This window comes from Epinephelus fuscoguttatus, linkage group LG2, assembly GCF_011397635.1.
Source record: "Epinephelus fuscoguttatus linkage group LG2, E.fuscoguttatus.final_Chr_v1".
NCBI classification, from domain to species: Eukaryota; Metazoa; Chordata; class Actinopteri; order Perciformes; family Serranidae; genus Epinephelus; species Epinephelus fuscoguttatus.
In genome coordinates, this window is record NC_064753.1 from 25,004,165 (window position 1) to 25,027,738 (window position 23,574).

Genomic DNA, 23,574 nt, shown 5'->3' on the forward strand with positions numbered 1-23,574 from the left:
AAGCAGTGGCGCTCATGGGCCCCAGTGTGCACTATTATGACGGGCCCTAGTGCCAGATTTTGTGTTAAAACAGCTCCACATATTTTATAATATTGTCACATTAAAATACAGATTTGACTTTGAACAACATACATATAGCCAATCATCACTGCAAATCTATTATGAAATCTATTATAGATTTCTACTGACTGTTTCACAAAAGAAAAAAAAGAAACAGAGGGAGATGGGTTTGCCCTCTCGAAGGCATAGCAGATAACATTTGTATTTTATCGTGTGTTCTTCTTTGAACACAGGTGAATTTCTGAGGCGGCAAGTTAAATCACTCCCAAGAAAGAGAGAGCCCTGCAAACACTCACTGTGGACCCCCCACCCCATGGGCCCTCGTGCAACTGCACTGCCTGCATTGTCTCTATTTACCCCCCTGCATGTAAGCTTTCCCTTGTGTTACTCAGACAAGTTGATGTTGACGTAATTCATTGCTTTTAATTAATTGTATTGCTCTCGTGTTTCTGTTGTAGCCTTGTGAAACTAGAAGAAAGCAAAGTTAAGATGAGTGAAACCACAAGTAGAAAATCAAAGGGTGACACACAACCTTCTCTTTCTCTCTCACACACGGAGAAAATTGCTTATTTTCACATACAGAGAGAGTTAAAAAGACCAAATTCAATTGAAGTGAATTCATTTCACGTAAAAGCAGAAGCTCTCACAGATGCTATCGTTTCCTTATCTCACTACAAAACGAGCCCGCAGCCAATTAAGACAGATTGTTGCTTCCTCTCGGTCGTTATTATCAGAAAGACAGATTGAATCTTCTGGTATTTCCTCAGTAGAAGTGTGTAGTTACGCAGACTCCGCACTGATATCTGATATTTGAGGCTGCTAATGCAAAAGTTTCCACTGAGGATGTTCACTTTGTGCACCAGACGACTTCAGGAAACCATGACGCACTCAGAGGGCTGAGCTCCTTCAGGGGGAGTTTGCAGTTTACTCTTATTCTTCAACACCAGCGCAACAAGGTTCATTTTGAAGAAGGAGTGCCTTCACACATTTTCTAGGTGTTTGAGTCAAAGAGAGACAAAGCTGAGGATGAAGCTGATTCTGGCCCTCGTTATCTGCTGCCTCGCCCTGCATAACGGAAAGGGTAAGTCGAGTATTTTATCGCTAAATATTTGTGACTGTTGAGGCGGAGGTCGCTGCAGACTTCATGTGGACTGTATTTGGGCAGGTTGTAGTGGAAACATGTCATCACCCTGACAGCTTACACACACAGCCTCACAATAACAGCTCAGGGAGTGAGCCAAACTGGGGTCTGAGGGCCGTCAGGGGTCTTTGATTGACAGGCAGAATTCGGAACTGTGCCACTATTTGTCTCACTGTGTCAGCATAATGGGGTTACCATAAGTGTGTGACTCATATGTCAAGACGTCACGTCAGGTTCGTCTGTAGGCTACTCACTGCTGCGCAAATGGCATGAACAGAAACACAACTTTAAAGTGTGAATACATCATTACCATTATACTTTAAGATGAGAAACTGAGGTGAACACTTTCAGGTACATGTGGGGAAAATATGTGGGAGCCCCTGTCTGGTGTAGTTCATATAAGATCGGAAAGCAAAGGCGTTTCAGTTTCCGAGTCAAGTTTGTGGCTTGTTGAACACTGTGTCTCCTTCAGTACATATTAAGGGGCTTTTGGTACTCTCACCATGACACAAGGAAACTGCATGGGGAAACCCTGATAAGTAAATAAAAATAGCAATTCTTTGATGTGTTTTCAGATGTTTCTAAACAAAATATTACAGGGAGATTTTATTTTAATTTTGATTTGCCTGAATTATATTGAACATTTAATAAAAATAATAAAATAACACAGGATATACCTATTGTAGAAAAAACCCTACAAACAGAAACAAACAATAAATCATAAAGAGATTTACAATGAGAAACATCAATTAACATTTCATGTCCGAAAAGGAGCAGGAAGAAGCAACATGTCTTAGCCTTACCCCCATTCCCAAACTATAGGCCTATTAATCCATCACTAAGCAAACTATGACATAAATAAATACACTCTCTTCACCACCAACTTACATCATTCTGATTTTTCCCTTTCTTTTCATGTAAACATGCACAAATACATTCTGTAAATGTTCATCCTTTCATAAAACAGACGAACAACCTGGTATGTCCTCAGAAAAATAAGTGCAGTTCCAATTATATTGTTTTAAAACAGGATTTTGATGCAGATTATTTTTGTGCTGAAGCTGCAGATTGATAATATTTCGCACAGTTTTTAATATCTGTAAGTATTTGGGTGTTTTTTTCAGATAAGTATAGGCCTCTGAAGCAACTAATCACTTCTTAACCTGGCCTTTAAAACTTTGTACTTGGCCTGGTCATCCAGTAGGCCGGATTGAACCCTTTGGTGTGCTGGTTCTGGCCTCTGGGTCGTATGTTTGACACCCCAGATTGTTGGATTTTGCCAATCACAAGTCTAAATAAAACAGCAGCTAAATCAAGATTTTATTCAGTAGAATTTGGATTAAACATTAAATTATAAAATGCCAGATGAATGTATTATAGGTGTCACAAGATGTACATTTGTGACACTAGCCTGAGCTCAATCAACAGATCGTCATCGGTTCCTATTAGGCCTGAAATTGCCTTTTCAGTGACTGTCCCTTGTGTTAACTCCTAAGATCCAAACTACTTGTGACAGGAAGCCACCCATCTAAAAACACCTAATTAAATGACACTGATACAACTGTCAGATATCAGTGGCCTCCATGACAGATGGTGGTAGATTAGCTTTGGGTTATATTGGTGTGCTGCAGAAATGTCACACAGACAACTAAGCATTTTTTAAACACTTAATAGTTTGGAAGATTTTCCAAGAGCCAGGAGACTTTTTAAAAACGTTTTAAGCAATGCCAAGAGCCCAACAGTGTGTGCAAAACAGGAAAAGGTGTTTTGACAGACAACTTGTGCAATTTTTTGATGCAGCAATAATGAAACCATGAATGAACACCCAACACCAGTTGTCAAAATGTCGAGATCCCACCGTCTTATCTTGCTCGCTGTAGCAATAAAACAGACAATAAGTGATCAGCTAACTTCTTTACCCTGAATATTGGTGGGAAATAACTGTTAATACTTTCAGCATCAGATAAGCTCTATGATCAACTTGCTGCAATGTGTTGAGAAAAGGCTGTGGTATCGTTACTTCCTCTTCTTAAGCAGAATAATCTTTTATTCTGATGGACGTTGACACTGCAGAAGCCCATCAGGCCAACCATCTATTTACCCTGTTGCAGAATAATGTTGTAATCTCTTGAAACACTGCAAATATGGAAATAGTGAACCCTAATTGTCACACTGAGCTGATCCAGATGAGCAACCAGATATTGCCCAAGAACTGTCAGACTAAAGTGAAATGTGACATGAAATATTGCATGAAAAAAACAACACATAACTTGAACATTAACAACTCTCTGTCTCTCTGTAGGAGCGCCCACAACTGCTGTGTATAAGTTTGTGAGATGTAACCCCGAGGGTGACCAGGCCAACTGTGTCACTCAGAAAAGTACAGAAATGGCATGGAGTCCAGACCTACCAGCCAAACTGCCTGCTGCCACTGCACAGTATCTGTAAGTGTTTGTGTGTGTGTGTGTGTGTGTGTGTGTGTGTGTGTGTGTGTGTGGGATGAAAATGTCTTTGCAGCAGTGAGTTCACATCAATTTTAAATTAAGTCTGGAAAAACAAAATAAAGTATACTGTCTGGGGTGTAGCACCAAATTTTGGCCACTATGCCCAGTCTCTGTTGGCCCCCCCCCCGCCCTTCATCTCTTGATCCATGTATCTCACCCACCCTGTGAATTTTTCTTTTACAAAGTCAGTTTGAGTTTTTCCTCAGCATTTTTTTTTTAAACCCAAATTTCCCTTTCTTGGGGAAAGACATGACAGTGTGTACATGCTCTAGCACATGGCTCTAGCTGTGTTTAGAGAGGTGCAGGCTTGAGAGGGGCCTCACAGAGCTTCCATTTTTTGCCAAGTGAAGTCTTTCAATTGACTTACTCAACCATTTTTAATGTAGTCATTGCACTTATTGCTTAGAAATGAAGAATTATAAACAAAACCAAAATGCACATTCCAGGGTTTTAGAAGGCCCCCCTCCAACTTGGGCCCTGGGTCATCAGTCCCACTTTTCCCTCCACTATGACACCGCTGTATGCTGTTGGCAGATGAATGCAGACTTTGAATATAGAAATGCTGATGCTGCATTGGATCTGTTATCTTGGTCACCACAACTCCAGCAACCAACCTCTGTGTGTGTGTGTGTGTGTGTGTGTGTGTGTGTGTGTGTGTGTGTGTGTGTGCGCTTAAGTGTAAGGTAGGTGGCCAAGAAAAGCCAAAATATGAGACAACGTGGAGGGATAAGACAAAGGCTGACAGAGAGAAGCTGGGAGGTTCGGGCTGCAGTGAGAAAGACCTTAAGAGTTCATGGTCTTTTTCATATTGTCACAGAATACAGAAATAGGAGTACACGTAATTTAAAGTGTAAGGTGTTGATCTATGGCTGGCTTTGTTTCACTTCCCAAACGTGTGGAATCACGAGGAGAAATGTAGGTACTTTCTCTGCACTTAAGATAATTCTTACAGATTGTCTATACACACCAAAGAATTATTTTAAGGAAGAATTTTGTATGGTATAAACACATGTCAGTAGAGGATATGGGGAAATTAGAGGTGGCATATACTAAAAGAAACATATTATATCTAGTAAGCTGTAGAGATGCAAACTTACTTCTGGTATCAATATTATAACTCATATACGTGTCTTCTTCGTGCTGGTGTGTGTGTTTGAGGTGAAGGGACTGTCCGTATGTGTCCCTTATGCTTGGGTAGGCCAAAGTTAATTAATTAATTCATTATTATTAATTCCTATTTAATCTCTATTTAATAATTCCAGATTTTTCTTCCTAACAAGAGCATTCTTTGAGCATCAAAGGACGTCACTGAACCACATTCATTTATTAGATATTAAATTATAGGCTATTTGCCATGGCAAAAAAACAATAGATGGCAGAGAGTTCAAGAGATGAACACACCGCCATGTCTGTGCCTTAAAATAAATGGAAAGCAATCAACTTAGCTACTTCTAAGCCTTATATCTTTTGCCAGTTTCTGTAAAAATTGGGCAGTTATTTAAAATTGTGTTTCCATATCATGAAATCTGACCTTTTTTTTTAAGTCCACCCAGAAGTTATAAGCACTGCGTGTTAGGCAGACATATATAGCACATCTACTCCCTCTGGCCACTGGTGAGAAAGGTTGATCTGTTTTCGCTTCCCCAACCAACTTCTTCACAGTTAACTGCAAGAAAACACCCAAACAATCCAATTCCTCTGGGAGCAGTAAGCGTGGTGAATGATTCATATGTTAATAGTCTCTTAAAAGGAATTCAAACCATCCTTTTGTTCAGACTATCTCTGTCCAGATTGTTTCATTTAGTAGTTTACCTTGAACTTTAAAACTGTGACCCTCTGGAGTTAATGAGCCAGTAAAGAACTGCGTGTGTGTGTGTGTGTGTGTGTTTAACACATGGTGGTACATGTGAAAGAGTTTATATTGAATATGTGTGATTCCTGAGAAAGTTTGTCTCACAGTCTTGGTCTGAGCCTTCAGTTTCCTCTTTTAGGGTTCCTCTTAAACCAACAGCGATGCTATCAGTTAAGGAACTTATATTTTCAAAAAACAGGAAACTTGAAATGAATACCACAAATCATATCTTATCAAGCTGCAGTCCATCTGCAGTGTTGCTGAAATCACACAGTGTCTTGTATTGAATTAACCAGCTTACAACATTATGTACTCTGCGCATAAATAACTGCAAACTCCAAATTTACACTGTTTCATATCTCATTTTCTAAAGCATATGGTCTGTACAAAGAGGCATAGAAAAGGTGGATGACTGGTTGTTTTAGCATCAGTGTGCCAACGAACATGATAGACTGTATGAGCTACTACCATCACAGGTCTGATCATTAAAATGATCAAACATCCAACTGAGAATTAAATGATTTGGTTGCAAAGCAGCTATAAAAATGTATAAATGATATAGGATTTAGGTGAGACTTAAAGAAAAAGAGAGGAAAGGTGTGGATATGTCAGAAGGTAGCAGGTAGAAAGGATGGTTGGAGACAGAGTGAATGAGAGTGCTTTGAAATAAGGGTTCTTCTTATAGATTGTTTGTGTTATTAGTCAGAGTCTTATCAGGCCTCCTACATCATTTCAGCTTGCTTAAGGCAGCAATTGCTTAAGCAGCAGCCCTCCTTTTTGCTGCGCACCTCTAACAGGAAGTCAGAGGGAAGTGTTGAAAGGAAGTGGGCTGTGACGCCTGGTGGGCTGCTACTTCTGGTCCATTGTTTTGCGTCTGCGTATGTGCCACATTAGTCTGATACTGATGTGTGAGAAGTACCAGATTACATGTCAAAAGGGTACTGTAATTCAACTTTTAACTTTTTTTTAACTTTGACTGATGTATTTCAACAGCTACTGAAGGGAGGTCTGTCTATAAAGCAGATATGATAAATGATTTAGTCAGATGAAGTCAGGTTCAGTTAATGCTGTTGTTGCATGTAGTTCTTGATTGTTAATGGGTGTTTTCAGACCAGTTCTGGGGACCCCCTGAGAGGAACTGCCCACTGGGGAGCTCCCCTGAGAACTATATACAGTCAAGGGTTTTTTTGCTTGTTGCATTTGCACTGCCAATAGGAGTGCTGATGTGATTACTGTAGCCAGCCAGTTGTTGGTATAGCACCATCACTTTCACACTGACAAGCCAAAACTGGGCTGTAGTGCCACCGCCACATAAATGCTTAGTAAAGCCTAGACTTCACAGTCAGTCCATTTGTCTGTGTTTATTCATTATGATGTGTTACATTGGGTGCATGCGATCAGTCCCCATACACTTACATTAGTCCTGGTTCCTCTTTTGCTGGGCGAGTACCTACTCTACAGGAACTAAAAAAGTCCCTCAAAACTGTTTTTTAAGAACCACAAACTTAGTTGTTGGGGTGTGGACACAACAAAATTGGGAGTTCTTCCAGTTGAAAAACACCTTAGGTCTCCACTTAAAGGCTCTGTACACGCAGGTGTTTTCACTTATTCTGGCTACATAGAATTCTGTTTCTTGAAGCTGGATTGAGCTTTGTTGGAAGTGAGGTCACCAAGTACCATAAAACAATAATAATGATAAAGGTGCAATACAAAGCTAATAGAAGGGTCAGAAAGATGTTAGTCTGACTCACAGGATGTACAGTAGACTGCGCCATTGGCCACCTATTTCAGATGTAATTCTCCTCCCCTTCTTCTGTCTGCTATCACTATTTTGCAAGGGCACTGTTTCTACATGCTGGACGTGGCACCACCCAGGATGATTGTGATTGGTTTAAAGAAATACAAACAACCCAGAGTGCTTTTTTCCCTCAGTGCAGAGTTATGATGCATTCAGCAAGACTTTTGCCCCGCTCTGGCACAGTGTTAAAACAAAGTGCAGCGAGAAGTCTGGCTGTGCAAGACAAGGCATATGTCACTCAAGCACAGTCTGTGCACACCCACACAGCCCTCAGACGAGGTCTCATCAGCAAAAACAAGTGAAACCTCCTATGTAGGCCTTTTAAGATGTGACATTATCTGCCTGATTGATGCACAGCTGCTGTATATCACTTAGAGCAGCTGGTATGTTTTCCGCTCAGCAAGAACGTTCCAATAACAGGGGTAGTTGGTGGAGTCTCACGCAGAGTCGATGCAAGGAGATTCAAAGAGTGTAAAGGGCTAACAGACAGCTTCAGGATAAAGACGCTTGACAACAAAAAGAAAAGAGAAGTTTAAGACTTCATGTCTTACTCTTCACTTTGAGTTGGAGTTCTTGCCGCCGGATAGGGTCTTCCTAGACCACGTGTCGTACCCAGTTAGGTGGTATGTTCCCAAACCACTACAGTGTAAGAACTGTTGCCATGTGGTAAATGTGGGGAGCATTAATGTGAAGGAGACTGTGGAGTGTCTTCTTTGTAAAGGGAATCATGCAGCATGGGAGGATAACTGCCCAAAGAGAGTAAGAGAGACAGAAATAATCAGGGTTAGATGTGTTAGGAAGTAGGTAAAACAAGGTATGGTGTGAGAAAAGAAGCTATGAAGGACACGTCAGTCATGAAGAATGCAGAGTTTTGCTTTTGTGAGGAATCAGGTGTTTTGGGGCTTGTGGCAATGGTAATTAACTGTACTGCTGGAGGAGAATTGAAATGTGAGAAAATGGACATAATTATAGATACAGGAGATTTCTGGGTGTTGTGGGAGTTTTGGGAGAAAGTGTGCAGCAGCAGCTGAGAGAAACTTGAGGCTCTCTTAAACACCTAGAAAACAGAATTCATAGCAGAATGGGAAATTGATGGGAAGAGGTTATTATTGTTTTATTTATGAAGTAGAGATTTTAGTTTAAATCCAGTAGTTGGTAGTAGTGCAACATATTAGATGCAAGGAGAGCACATCTACCTGCTCCTGATAATTGCACCAAAGTAAAACCAAAAGCTTATTACACTGACTATTCCTCTGGCCTTTTTTTGAGCAACAGTACAATCAGTATGAATAGACATAAACATAGTAGTACCCAAGTCTGGACCTTTAAAGCCCCCATCAACCTAAGTGTGTTTTGGTTGTCACAGTCACTTTGCAGAATGAGATATGTGCAGTAGGACTGCAACTAATATTTATTTTTTTCATTTAATCCTTTGGTTTATAGAATGTCAGTGGTATGTCATGGAAGTCACCCCTTTGAAATGAAGAATATTTGCATAGATGGGTGTTCAAGGTCCAGTGTGTTGGATTAAGGGGCATCTATTATACCTTCATACGTCCACTATGTTGTTCTACAGTATCCCAGAATTTTAAAAAATTAAACACTGGCTCTAGATTGGGCCATTTGTATTTTTGCATTGGCAAACATAGTTCTCCTACACACTTGGTACACAGGAGAAGTTTCAGTTCTGCAACCTCACCACTAGATGTCACTAAATCTTACACACTGAACCTTTAAATGAGGGAGGAAGAGTAAATGTGCTTTAAAGAGTTTGTAGGGAGTGTGCTGAACTATTTGTGGGGGAAAAAGATCACAGACGAATATTATTTCAAGTATTTTTATCTGTCTGCTCAGGATCTTTAAAGCTGAAATTCAAAACCCTCCACAAGTTCAGCTGCAGCAAAGTTTAGGAAGAGTGTCTAAGGTTTATTGGTGAAGTTGTGTCACTTTATTGTTTGCGATGCAGTGAAAATGTCAGTTACGATGAAGTAATATGATTATAAGTATGATTTACTGAAAAGATGAAGTAGGACAGCCTTCTCAAACAGACAGCTACAACCTGCTAAACCCCATATATAACTGACTCTCGTTGTGTTTCCAGAGAGGCCGAGCCTGAGGAGGACGGAGGTGAGAGTCCAACATGGGAGGAGGAGGGAGTGGATGAGATGGAAGAGGAGTACGATGAGGGAGCAGAGGAGGGTGAATCGCCAATCACAGGTGAAGAGGGAGAGTCACCTGTGGAGACTGAGGAAGGCTCTGGAGGTTATGAAGGCTCTGGAGCTGAAGGTAGCTTCCTCGCAGACTGGGCCTTTGCACCTGGCTCCGGTGAGTCTGGGATCGAGAAAGACGCGAAGCTATACAAAGGTATTTTTGAGGGGGACATGTCCTGAGTTTCATGGATTCAGTATTTGTCAATGTCATCCTTTTTTCTGCTTCATGTAGTTTGATCATTTCCTTGTTTTCCTGCTTCTAGATGAGAAACCCAGCGGCATGAGGAGATTGTTTCCCAGCAGGCCTGTGTTTGGTGAGGCAAAACCAGCAGAGCAGGAGCTGAGAGAAGACCACCTTCTGCTGTAGAATACACACCCACCCAGTCAGAGACACATAAACAAGGCTAGCATCTGTTTCATCTCTACCTTGTGTGTTCAAATAGTAAAACAAATATTGCATCACTACCTGGTGGTGTAAAACATGGTTGCTCAGAGTTTGACAAAGGCCAAATATATATATTTTATATTCTCAATGTTATTGGTGGGAATTACTCTTTTCAGGGGCAAAAGACTGTAAACATTGAAAAAGTAGCTGCCAAAGTAAAAGAATGGTCTGCATAAATGAGACATATACACACTTTAATTTAGTTTAAGTTGGCAGGGACCTGTATTTTTGCTTTCTTGTGGAAAAAAATATGTAAGTTTTACTGTGCTTTTTACTATAAAATTTGAAATATGCTTTCGAATAGTTGTAATACCTGTGCAATAAGATGACACCTTCGTCCACGTGTTGCTCATTCTGTATAGCCGTGGTCCTAACCTTTTTTTTTTTTTTAAGCTATGAGTCATGTGTTCCACAAAAACAAAGACTTATTTATATTATTTGATCCCTTTGTCTCAAATGTTTTGACACTTTACACTTACCCAGGAGAATTATATAACATTGTTTGGGAACTTCTGGTCTGCAAAGTTGAACAAGAGATCCTCGCAAACCCAAACCCCTCAGGAACGGATTCACGCAATCTTAACCACTGTGAGCTGAAACATAGTATCAGAATATGTACTGTGCACATGCATGCATTTTAACATGCTCTGCGTTGTCTAATTTGCATTTGAAATACAATAAAGGATTTATACCAATGGTATTCAGTTGTGTTTTCAGTAGATTTGATCAAAACTATCTGTCTGTCTGTTCTGTTAACTGTACATCTCTGCAGTCAGTTGGGTATTTGGGAATGTCATGTTTGGGTAAACAGGTTTTAATGACTTTGTCCTCTTCTGCTCCGGCCCTTATGTTTAAACTCATGAACGTGAGAGATTATCTTTGGATGATTTATAGCTATGCCCTTTCCTAGGAAAAAAACGTTGATTTTTGCATGGAAAATTAAGCTAAATTGACTTTAGAAATCTGTTTTTTAACATAGGAGAATATGAATGTGATGCATTACCGAATTTAACAAGGGAACAACAAGATTGAGGGTAATGAATCAATCAAATTGAACTGCAATAGGTATAATGTAGATTCATAATTCAAAACTATTTTACACAACAAACAATGCCATTAAAGCACCAAACAGATTTGTTAGTGGAAAACTATTTTAAACAGCGATGGAAGAAGTACTCGGATCTTTAACTTGAATCAAAGTACCAATAATACAGTGTAAAATACTCTACTTTCCTTGCTCATATTCAAGTTTAAGTACAAAAGCATTTGCATCAAGATATACTTAAAGTAGGCCTACCAATCGTTAAAGTAAGCATGATGCAGAACGGCCGGTTGTAGAGTTATATATAATATATCGCTGGATTATTAAAGATTTTTTGGGGGCTTTTTAGCCTTTAATGTATAGGACAGACAAGTGTGGAGGGGGGAGGGGGAGAGAGAGAGAGAGTGTGTGTGTGTGTGTGTGTGTGTGAGAGACATATAGCAAAGGGCCACAGGCTGGAGTCAAACCCGGGCTGCTACAGCAGCAGCCTTGTACATGGGGCGCCTGCTCTACCACTAAGCCACCAGCGCCCCTTGGATTATAATTATTGATGCATCAATGTGTTGACCTCTTTGATGCTGCAGCTGGTAAATGTTGAGCCAGTTTTATTACTTTATATACTGCGGGGTAGTTTCATCTATAACAATGCATCACAATCTATTGATTTATATTTTGTATTAATAATATGAATATGCAAAGAAACAAGTTACTAAAGTTGTCAAATAAATGTAGTGAAGGAAGTAAAGTATAAAGTAGCATGGCATGGAAATACTCAAGTAAAGTGCAAGTACTGCAAAATTGTATTTAAGTCCAGTACTTAAGTAAATGTACTTAATTACCTTCCACCACTTATTTTAAAAGATAAGTGGTATTTTGAACAGCATGACGAAATGATGTGGGCTCCTGCTTAGTCAGATAAAGACCTGTCAGGCTGGTGTTACTCCAATATTAGTTTGTCACACATAGGCTTATATTATATCAGCATAATGCGCTGGCAGACATGTAACAACAAAGAGCAGTAGAGAAATGCATAAGATATGTCTGGAGAAATTTAGAGGCACTGTCAACATTAGTTTGTCCACCAGAGAGCACTGATAAGCTTTATTTTCAACTGTAAAATAAACACAGATATTAGTCTGAATATTTTAATTACCAAATTGAAGGGATTCCTATCAAAAATGTTTGTTATATGTTTATTATTTAAAAAAAGAAAGAAAAGAATATCACCTAATATTTTTTTCTTAAATACTGATATAAACATTAGCCCAAAAGAGTCCGGACACACTAAAAAAGAACCTATTTGTTTTAACTTAAAGTTAAGTTAGTGTCTGGGCTGCCGTAAAATTTTATGTTGGCTGAATTTAAGAAGACAAGTTGAGGCAATTTTGTAATTATCCAACATGTCTTCTCTAATTCAATCAACCTAAAAATTTAAGGCAGCCTGGACACTAACCTTTTTTCAGTTGAAACAAATACTTTATTTTTACAGTTTGTGTTTAGGCTCTAATTATAGTGAGTAATGTCATAAGGACTCTGTAGTTGCCACTTAAATAAGCAATGGTCCTTAACATTAAAATAATGACAGAGTAGAGAATTAGATGTCTGCTCTCAAAATGAATTCTGGGATTACCTGCTATTCTTATCACAACCTTATTTAATATTTTTGTAATAATACAATGTGAGTAGTGTAGGTGGTGTCTATAACCTGTGACTGTATCCCTGACTGTATCCCATGGGAGCTGAGCCCCCTCCCCCTCGACAACACACACACATGATCCGGGTCACATGACGGTAAGTCCTGATACTACCTCCTGGTTCAGACAGACAGGCTGCACGGAGCGAGGCTAGCTGTTAGCTTCAACTGTCTAGACGGCCGAGATGGTGAGTGTAAAAACAAGCGTCAGTTGTCCGGACTGCACCGAGACGAACGGGGGGATTAACTGACAAAAACCCAGCGTTTAGACGGACCCGCGGTTTCCCTTGACAACAGCTATTTAATGTTTAAACCTGACAGGAAAGCTAGCTAGGCTGCTCGAGTTAGCATTAGTCCGAGGCCGTCTCTGCCTTTTAAATGATGTTTTAAGCTAGCTAACGGCCCAGCAGCTGTGGAGAGTATTGGCAGCAACTAAAAGTGTTGGTTAATAATTGAATTAACTTCAGCTTGTTTATGTTTGGTGACTACAGCTGGCATAGGGCTGAGAGAAATGTCAGTGCTAGCTAACGTTGGTGGTTGGTTAGCGGGGTGTAATGTGAAGTTGTGCCGTAGGACACATGCACGTTGAATTACAGTAACGACTCCTGAAATTATCTTAATATCTTGATGTTTAAAGGATATGCGAACTGGAAAAGCTTTGATAGCTTATAGGTTTAGTTGAGGACAGATGCAAGTTGACACCCACTGACTCTGATGCACTGTTGCTGTGCTTTATATTAAGTTGAGTTTGGACTTAAAACTGGGATACTCCTATTTCCTCTCCTATATTCCTTCTATAAATCATTTTACGGGTTAAAATCAATCACAAGCCTCTCACTCGTGTCCAGAGGTCTCTCCTGGCATCTTGATGATTGTGCTTATCCCTCCAGATCTGCTGCATGCTGAAGTATGTGTTTGTGACTTTGTGCCAGCTCAGAGGAAAATAATGTGGCTGTGCAGCCAGTGATAAGTGGCTGAATTAGTGTGGAAATAACAGATAGGGAGTAGCTGTGGAGGAGTTACATGGTTCCCGCTTCAAAATGTGATTATCTCCAGAGCACACCCATCAGTCCCATACATGTGCACACACGTATACATGTTAATTTAGCAGCTGTGGTGGCGTTTGTGATTACTGTAGATAGCTGCATGCCATTGTCTGTAATCAGAGTCCGTAGAGAATATGTGTCAACAAACTGTAATATACTTGGTGCCTCTAAACTGGAATGCTGCTCCAGTCCTGTTATCCAGTCCAATTATTTATAATGTCGGGCTTAAAATGTGACTGACATTGTGTTTCAGTCTTTTAAATCAAGATAGGCAAATGTCATGGTGATCATAGATTTGCCTATCTTTGTTTTGAATCATTTCCGGAACCTTGAACATAAAAAAATAGAGATGTCAGCTGTCATTCTGCTTAACAATGTGCAGTTCATGCCCTTCAGTATTAAAAAAAGACCATCTTCTCTGTTCACATTAACTTCTAATTTACTCCAAATACAGGCTTAGCCAATGTATAATTCTTACAAGCCACCAATGAGTCAGCTTTGAACAGGTTGCATTTCTTATATAGTCTGTTTACATGTGTAATATACTGTTTTCTACACTGTGCTTCATATTTTCAGAGTTTCCTAGGAGGTCTGTTTGGGCCGGTGTGTGAGATAGACGTACTGCTGAACGATGCAGAGAACAGAAAGACAGCCGAGTTAAAGACAGAAGATGGGAAGGTGGAGAAACATTACCTGTTCTATGACGGAGAGTCTGTGTCTGGCAAGGTAAACTGAGTTTATATTATTTATAGGTTAGGATGCAGAGCTCCACAAGGTTCAATAAGGCTGTCTTACACACATGAAGCCTAATTTAAATTAGCTATAATTGTATTTTAGTAGTTAACCATGCTCAGTCAGTAGATAATAGACTTCACTGCCATGCCACAGTCTATTCTGGGATACTCTCTTTAACGGAGCCCACTGGGAAATAATGTTCTTTTGATGTGTGTGCAAGATTTGCTCTGACTTCAAGAGGAACTGTAACATCTATGTTTAGGATCTGCAAATGTATCAGCTGTAATATCAGCTTTATTAAGTCATATTGGAAGATCCAATATATATGTAGTAATAATGGATAGCTCTTGTCTTGTTTTTATTCTCTATAAAGAGAGGATATTTTAGATTTTCCCTGGCAAAGTCAAATCTATTTATGAATTGGAAATATTATAATTGTGACAATATGCTTTTTGGCTCACGTGATAGTTGATCTAATGAAATATTTCCTCTCCAGGTGAATCTAAATGTGAAGCAGGGAGGAAAGCGGCTGGAGCATCAGGGCATCCGCATTGAGTTTGTTGGACAGATAGGTGAGCATGATTGAAGCTATTTTATCTCTGTGTGTTTTACAAGAGGTGTACAGTGTCTAGAGTGTTAATTGTTATTTATGGTTACGATGAGCCTACCCAACTTTTTTGTTTCTCTGATGTTAGCAGCATGGTGCTGATGGATATATTCTGTTTACACTTATAACCTCCAAATTGCCATATGCAGCTAGATAGAAATATTTGAAATGCTAATTAAGTGCATCGCCTTATAGCTGGAAAACTGCTTGCCAACAGTCGGCTGCTGGCTTTCTCATGTGGCTAAAAGGTTTAACGGAGCATGTGGTTGTCATGTGCAGCCTGCCATAGTGCAGCTAAACCCTCCTCTGACTGTATACGCATGAGGAGGAGGAGGGTGACAAAAGTGATGTGTTGAAAGAGCGTAGAATCTGAACTGAACTGAAACTGAGTTTTTGTAGTGTATTTAAACTGTCCAACTATACACCAACACTCTATGTTCACTCTGCTGTATTTCAGAGCTGTTCTCCGACAAGAGCAACACCCATGAGTTTGTGGATTTGGTGAAGGAGTTGGCTCTACCTGGGGAACTCACCCAGAACAGGAGCTACGACTTTGAGTTCATGCAGGTGGAGAAGCCCTATGAGTCCTACACGGGAGCGAATGTCAGGCTAAGGTATATTTATTACACAGTTTGACACAAGGCAAACTGCAGGGGGGTTGTTTGGGTTAGATACAGTACAGGCCAAAAGTTTGGACACACCTTCTCATTCAATGCGTTTTCTTTATTTTCATAACTATTTACATTGTAAATTCTCACTGAAGGTATCAAAACTATGAATGAACACGTGTGGAGTCATGTACTTAACAAAAAAAGGTGAAATAACTGAAAACATGTTTTATATTCTAGTTTCTTCAAAATAGCCACCCTTTGCTCTGATTACTGCTTTGCATACTCTTGGCATTCTCTCGATGAGCTTCAAGAGGTAGTCACCTGAAATGGTTTCCACTTCACAGGTGTGCCTTATCAGGGTTAATTAGTGGAATTTCTTGCTTTATCAATGGGGTTGGGACCATCAGTTGTGTTGTGCAGAAGTCAGGTTAATACACAGCCGACAGCCCTATTGGACAACTGTTAAAATTCATATTATGGCAAGAACCAATCAGCTAACTAAAGAAAAACGAGTGGCCATCATTACTTAAAGAAATGAAGGTCAGTCAGTCCGGAAAATTGCAAAAACTTTAAATGTGTCCCCAAGTGGAGTCGCAAAAACCATCAAGCGCTACAACGAAACTGGCACACATGAGGACCGACCCAGGAAAGGAAGACCAAGAGTCACCTCTGCTTCTGAGGATAAGTTCATCCGAGTCACCAGCCTCAGAAATCGCAAGTTAACAGCAGCTCAGATCAGAGACCAGATGAATGGCACACAGAGTTCTAGCAGCAGACCCATCTCTAGAACAACTGTTAAGAGGAGACTGCGCGAATCAGGCCTTCATGGTCAAATAGCTGCTAGGAAACCACTGCTAAGGAGAGGCAACAAGCAGAAGAGATTTGTTTGGGCCAAGAAACACAAGGAATGGACATTAGACCAGTGGAAATCTGTGCTTTGGTCTGATGAGTCCAAATTTGAGATCTTTGGTTCCAACCGCCGTGTCTTTGTGAGACGCAGAAAAGGTGAACGGATGGATTCCACATGCCTGGTTCCCACTGTGAAGCATGGAGGAGGAGGTGTGATGGTGTGGGGGGTGTTTTGCTGGTGACACTGTTGGGGATTTATTCAAAATTGAAGGCACACTGAACCAGCATGGCTACCACAGCATCCTGCAGCGACATGCCATCCCATCCGGTTTGCGTTTAGTTGGACGATCACTTATTTTTCAACAGGACAATGACCCCAAACACACCTCCAGGCTGTGTAAGGGCTTTTGACCAAGAAGGAGAGTGATGGAGTGCTGTGGCAGATGACCTGGCCTCCACAGTCACCGGACCTGAACCCAATCGAGATGGTTTGGGGTGAGCTGGACCGCAGAGTGAAGGCAAAGGGGCCAACAAATGCTAAACATCTCTGGGAACTCCTTCAAGACTGTTGGAAAACCATTTCAGGTGACTACCTCTTGAAGCTCATGGAGAGAATGCCAAGAGTGTGCAAAGCAGTAATCAGAGCAAAGGGTGGCTATTTTGAAGAAACTAGAATATAAAACATGTTTTCAGTTATTTCACCTTTTTTGTTAAGTACATAACTCCACATGTGTTCATTCATAGTTTTGATGCCTTCAGTGAGAATCTACAATGTAAATAGTCATGAAAATAAAGAAAACGCATTGAATGAGAAGGTGTGTCCAAACTTTTGGCCTGTACTGTATGTCTACATGTGACTCTTCTCTTTTTTATGATTGACACAGTGGGGAATTATCTTTGGACGGCAGCATGCTCAGCATTGTTTTGAGACTGACTCCTAAAGCTCGTGTTGTCTGTGTGTTTCTCACAGGTACTTCCTCAGGGTGACAATAGTCCGTCGTCTGTCTGACCTGGTGAAGGAGTACGAGTTGATCGTCCACCAGTTAGCCACCTACCCAGATGTCAACAACTCGATCAAGATGGAGGTCGGCATAGAGGACTGTCTGCACATTGAGTTCGAATACAATAAATCCAAGTAAGATTAATATCATTTTAACTTCTCTGTTAACGTCTTTATTGCTTACTCAGTAAACCTTTAATCCAAATAAGACTAGAGGGGTGTACTACAGAGCAAACTGGACAGAGCCAGGCTTTTTTTGCCTTAGCAACAACATTCAGGGAGTCTGTTGAGCCAAAGGAACAGCTTGCTGTTGCTCTGAAAATAAGGTGGAGGTGCATGAAGCATTGAAAAAATGTAGCCAGGGTGAGCAATTTTTTTAAGCAAGCCGCACAGCGCTTACCCTGTTTGCTGATACAAAGGGCAAGTCAGGACATGTTCTCTGGGAAAATCTGAAATAATTTGTTTGCTTGTTCCCATCACATCCATTTAGGAAGAGGTGTTATATATCAGCAGTGTACAAACAGGCTTCAGCAAATCAGAACGGAGCATAAAAACATAGTCCAAAGTGGTAACGTTATGAACATAAACTGGTCTCAACCAGGTTTGCTGCGCAGCGCAAGTTATCATAGCGACCCAGCCAGGTTAAAAGTGAGCTATCTCTGTAGCAAACTCTGACTTTAGATTCATCGTACCTCACTAACCCTCTTATCTCCCCTCATAACCTCTGACCTCCTCTCAGTTTGTTCAGCTTCTCTTGATGTGTCTCTTTGTCAGATACCACCTGAAGGATGTGATTGTCGGGAAGATCTACTTCCTGCTGGTCAGGATCAAGATCCAACACATGGAGCTACAGCTCATCAAGAAGGAGATAACAGGCATTGGTGAGAATCTAGGATGGCCACGTGTGAAACACATGGATTATACATAAGACAGGAGCATGTGCTAACTTTAGGTCGTCACATTTGAGGTTTCTTTAGCTGTAAAATGCTGTAACTGGTTTACTCCTCTGTAAACTGATTAAGTCGCAGTAAGAGCAGAAACTTCTGTCAGCTCTGCTCCACTTTACCGTATTCTATCGATTATGTCATTTTTGTCCTCCTTTTCAGGTCCCAGTACGACCACAGAGACAGAGACGGTTGCAAAGTATGAAATCATGGATGGTGCTCCAGTTAAAGGAGAATCAATCCCCATCAGACTGTTCCTCGCAGGTAAGTCTTCTCCTGTGCTCCCCTCCCTTTTTCTCTTCTCCGTTATAAAAAAGATATGGTAGACGATGGTCAGTTTCCCTCTTATTAAAACATTTAAATAAGCATATTTGTACACAAGGACTGAATGTAGCACATGACATACTGTGTCTCTGTACAGGATATGACCTGACACCCACCATGAGGGATGTCAACAAGAAGTTCTCTGTACGCTACTTCCTAAATCTGGTGCTGGTGGATGAGGAGGACAGAAGATACTTTAAACAACAGGTAACACACTTGCACACACAGCACCTCTACATTTTTCCGGCTGATATGCAAGTTCAGGTATCAGAATCAGGAAGGGAAAAAATGGTGTCAGAATATCTCTAAATAGTATCTCTATGGAGTAAAGTTTATACAAGTGGGTCCCCTTTTTTAGTATTTTGGAAGCGCATGTAGACTTACATTTTCTTGTATGAGAATGGCACGATTGACACCCTGTTGTTTATTTCGCATTGACCAACAGTAAGTGGCGGCAATGCCCCAGGAAAAGTAGCAATGGCGAGGAAAGGCAGTGAAGAAGACCACTGCTATCAAGCAAACCTGCATGTAATCAATGCAGGATTATTTAAAATATGGTCCCTGCAGATTTTTATTGGTTTTATTGGTGCGTTCCATCTGAACTGGAGTCAAAATTGAACTTGAGGTCAAAATTAAAAAGTGGTCCTGAAAAGTCCTGAGCAGGAACGCCCGCTGACGTCAGATTTTCGACTTGGAAGGTTGGAGGGATCTTACCAACCACTCCGATCCAATATGGCTGCCCTGTGCATGAACAGGAGGAAAAGCTTTAGTAATATAGTGTTTATCAGCACTTCTGTCCTATTTGTGTCGTACACACAACACTGTCCAACTTCTATCAACAACATCTCGGTTTTCTGATTGGTGCTACTGGAACTCAACAGCTCGGGTGTGACATTTGTTAGATACAAAAAGTTGTGGTGAGAGACACTGAATGTAAACACTGCCACTGTATTTTTAATTGGGATTTCTCTGAGTTTTCATTCATGTATTCTCTGCTTCTGTGTTTAGGAGATTGTTTTGTGGAGAAAAGCTCCAGAGAAGATGAGGAAAAGAAACTTCCATCAGCGCTACGAGTCTCCCGAGGCCCGAACCCCACCAGTCAATGCAGAGCAGCCAGAGATGTGAGGACGACACTATGAACTGAAAATACACACAGAAAATACACCAACTCTTCACTGCTGAACAGCCAGAGGTGTGCGGGCTGCCCCACTATCCCCCTGGACTGAGAAATGTATACATGAATACACATGACATAACTTCAGACATCCCCATCACCACTCCACAGCTTCAGACGAGAGCTGTCCGACCACCTTCACTCTCTCCCCGCCAGAACTGAAACACACTCTCATACAGACGCACAAGCATACGATCCAAGATGGCTGAAAGCTAAACGTCAAGGCAAGAGTGCAAATCAAACCGACCCAAGCAAGGAACAGTGAGGCAGCCTATGTCATCTTGGCGTCTCAGACTGCAAACACACACACAAGCACACACAAATGAAGCCATACAGTCTCAGATATCTGAATGCATAATAAAACAGGAGCAAAGACGGAAAAGAGGAGGCGGCCACAGACAACCGCCACACGGTTATCCCTTTCTTCTGCAACAGGAGCTTCTGTTGTTTGCAAATTTTGGCAGCACTTACCCTGGAATTTCTCTGGCATCTTCCCTCTGACATCCCCTGCAAAATTTCTGGATGAGCTAGTCAATGACTTAAGGTATTCAAGACGTGGGGATCAGCCTGAACGAAGGACATGGGAGGCTAAGCTATGAGTCAACACAGGCGCTCTGTGTTCATTCACAATACCTGAGTTTAAGCTATGCTAATATCACTGTGCTCTCGACCATCCATCTAGCTGGGAGATCAAGTGTTTCCCAGTTGTTGTTAAGTATGTTCCAACAGTCCACAGGCTGCTTCTTCCATGCAAGTGTCTTGTTTAGTCCAACAAATGTTCATCTTAACTTAACATCTTAGTTTAATTTTATATATCATTTTCAAATATAGTGTTTTCATGAACATTTTTTGCTCTCAGGTTGTGTTAGCACCAAACAGGAAGCGGATTTTTGCCTCGTGTTACTTGTAAGAATATGGCCGCTGGGTTGTCTTTGATATTTACTGTGCTAACAGTTGTGCTAACTAACTGGGGAAAGCAGCTAATGCTAAGTCACTCAAAGCGTGTTGCTAAAATGCAACTCAACAATATGGTTTACAAAAGTGACACGTACATATTTTCAGAACTTATCATGTAGTCCCATGTCTTCGCTTACTTTTCTCCGAGCCCTCTCCTTTTTAGTTTTATCTCCATACAGTTTAAGTTTATCCTCCATCTCTGCTTCTCAGTGACGTCAGGAGAATTTCAAATAGATCTCAATGGTAAAAGGCTTTTGCGACACACTTGCATGAATGTTTTGCACAACCTGAAGAATTTCGTCTTGGGTGGATACATATATTTCCCATATTCCATCATTGTCATTTTCGTCATCTGCCGTGAATTCACGTCCATTCGGTTGTAATTGTGCCCTGTGGAAAAATTTGCCTCGTGCTTGGTTTGAACGCACCTTTATATGTTTCCAGTTCCAGTCCACATTTCGTTCCATACAAGAAATGTGTTGGATCCAAGGTGAACATTATCATTTCACTGTATTTTATTTCCTAAAATAATTTAAATAGATAACAATCATGTAGTGTTGCTATTGATGCTTAATTTCATTATCGAGTAACCTGCACATTCTCCATTAATTGATGAATTTAGTCTATAGAATGTCCGAAGAAAGTGAACTGGATCCATCACAATTTCATAGAGCTGTGGTGACATCTATGAGTATCTTTTTTTTGTTTAAAAATACTCAATTTACAGTTACATTATAGAGAGAAATGCAGCAAATGCTTGTAAATTGTTCTCATGTAGTGGTTCCTTAAAAACTGACTAAAACGCTTTATCAACCATAAAAATAGTTGCCAATTAGTTTTCAGTCATTTTCCAAATCAATAAGTCAACTAATTGCTGCAGCTCTAAAAGCATTATACTTTGATACAGGTTTTTTAGCTCAATACAATATTTCAACATCTCTTGTTAAGATGAATATTCGATGCAGTGTTGTCTGTCTGGTTACCACAGAACTGCCTCCAAACGTATGTGGAGATTCACTCTGAGTTTGAAGAAGTTTCTCTGGCACGAGGCCTTTTGTTTGATCTTAAAAGTGCCGCTTATTTATGACTAATCTTGAAGAATATAGAAACCATTTCCTCCCTTAAGTTATTTTAAGGGTCAGCTCACCCAAATTACACACAGAAGTAAAACATCTTTTCCAGGCCAGACATGTGGATTATCTGGATTAGCATAGTAGTTAGATTTCAGCACTTTGAGCACCACAAATTTGATTCCATTGACCTCCATTTTATTAAGGTGGAAGAAGAGATTATAGAAAGAGATATCAAAACTTTATAGAAAATATGTTTATATGTAATTTGGGTGAACTGAACCTTTAAGTTCATGTGTCAGGGCTGGTGTCGGCTGACTCACATCAGCTGACTTAAGAAATATCTCCAGTATCTTAAATTCAAAGGTTAAAAAAAAAAAGGTTGAAAGTTGAGGTTGTCGAGCCTCTTATACCTGAAAATGAACACCTGTCATCACAACATGAATAGCGGTTTTTATTTATATCAGTGATGCATTAGACAAATTAAATGACGCTAGCCATGATCAGGAGATTCACTGTCAGTTTCACTTTCTCTTTGCAGGTTGCAGCATCTTTGAGCATGTTGGTTTGGTATAAGTAGAATACTAATGTTAAAAAAAAGGCTTATGTCTGTTATTGTAAGCACTGGGAGGGATCTCATATCAACATACTGTAAAAAATATTCCACTGTGACGCTCAGACCGGCTGTTTAGGTCCTGCTTTAAAGACACACACTCACAAACACACAGTTTGGTGATGTTACCGGTCTTGTGTGTAGGTTGAATTTGCCCTTAAGCTCTGATCTGTGGCCAATTTTGCACTTTCCCCCTCCGATGCTTAACTTTGTTTAAAAGTGGCATGGAAGCTGAAACTAAACATCACTCAAGGACAACTTCACCTCAGAGATCTCCTGTGTCTATCATGGAAATGATACTGTCATTTATATATCACTACTTTTTTTAATTGGACGTTATTAAGTCATTTTTTTGTTTGTTTTTTTGTCTCTCGTGTGCAAGTCATACTGTCATGTTACATGTTTCATTTCATAAACCTCTGAACACCCATCCACAGTTGAGATTTTATTTGTTCCTTTGCAATCTGGTTTTCTTTTGTTTGGGAACAGCGTAATTTATTTTCAGGTGATGCTTTCTTTCTGCCTGTCAGACATATTTTCTGTCTTTCTGAACACTGTACAGGTGGGGTTTGTTTGGTGTGCTTTAAATACCTCCAGAGGTAATGAAGAAACACTTAAATGCCAAAACTCTCTTCCCCTGTCTTATCTACTGCATGTTAATCTTTATACAATGTCTAATCATGCCATCGACATGTGCGTGTGTGTGAGTGTGTGTGTGCGTGTGTGTGTATGATAATATGTGTATATACACCAAACCCAAATATATAGCCAAAATGAATCGTGAATAAAGCAAATTTATACAGAATATCTTTTGAACAACACTTTGTCTTTAACATACCAGTCGTATGAGCTCAGTTCTCAGTTGTAAACAGGGACATCTCATGTTTAGTACAAAGAAT

At 40.3% G+C, this 23,574-nt stretch overlaps 2 protein-coding genes across 3 annotated transcripts; both read left to right on the forward strand.

Moving 5' to 3' along the window:
- The first annotated feature begins 911 nt into the window (after window positions 1–911).
- Window positions 912–10,710, forward strand: srgn (serglycin). Of its 2 annotated transcripts, none has more exons than XM_049565844.1 (4): window positions 912–1,141; window positions 3,504–3,645; window positions 9,457–9,680; window positions 9,829–10,710. In XM_049565844.1, exons 1-4 carry the CDS (start codon window positions 1,087–1,089, stop codon window positions 9,930–9,932), a joined length of 525 nt encoding a protein of 174 aa, XP_049421801.1. In that variant the 5' UTR covers window positions 912–1,086; the 3' UTR covers window positions 9,933–10,710. The 2 variants fall into 2 exon arrangements, with proteins under 2 accessions (XP_049421801.1, XP_049421799.1); XM_049565842.1 differs by having other exon boundaries at window positions 927–1,141; window positions 9,457–9,719.
- A 2,132-nt stretch (window positions 10,711–12,842) lies between these two features.
- vps26a (VPS26, retromer complex component A) lies at window positions 12,843–23,105 on the forward strand. Its single transcript, XM_049565718.1, has 9 exons — window positions 12,843–12,933; window positions 14,368–14,517; window positions 15,023–15,098; window positions 15,591–15,747; window positions 17,564–17,728; window positions 18,368–18,474; window positions 18,700–18,801; window positions 18,959–19,068; window positions 19,870–23,105. The coding sequence occupies exons 1-9, from the start codon at window positions 12,931–12,933 to the stop codon at window positions 19,984–19,986; spliced, it is 987 nt and encodes a 328-aa protein (XP_049421675.1). The 5' UTR covers window positions 12,843–12,930; the 3' UTR covers window positions 19,987–23,105.
- The last annotated feature ends 469 nt before the right edge of the window (window positions 23,106–23,574 follow it).

What these genes read in the sequence shown, in the direction of transcription:
- srgn (XM_049565842.1), top strand. Translation starts at nt 1,087, where the DNA reads ATGAAGCTGATTCTGGCCCTCGTTATCTGCTGCCTCGCCCTGCATAAC. An exon ending in GCTGCCACTGCACAGTATCT is followed by an intron (nt 3,646 to 9,456) that starts GTAAGTGTTTGT and finishes TTGTGTTTCCAG; the next exon opens with AGAGGCCGAGCCTGAGGAGG. An exon ending in AGACGCGAAGCTATACAAAG is followed by an intron (nt 9,720 to 9,828) that starts GTATTTTTGAGG and finishes TCCTGCTTCTAG; the next exon opens with ATGAGAAACCCAGCGGCATG.
- vps26a (XM_049565718.1), top strand. An exon ending in TTCGAATACAATAAATCCAA is followed by an intron (nt 17,729 to 18,367) that starts GTAAGATTAATA and finishes TCTCTTTGTCAG; the next exon opens with ATACCACCTGAAGGATGTGA. An exon ending in GAAGGAGATAACAGGCATTG is followed by an intron (nt 18,475 to 18,699) that starts GTGAGAATCTAG and finishes CCTCCTTTTCAG; the next exon opens with GTCCCAGTACGACCACAGAG.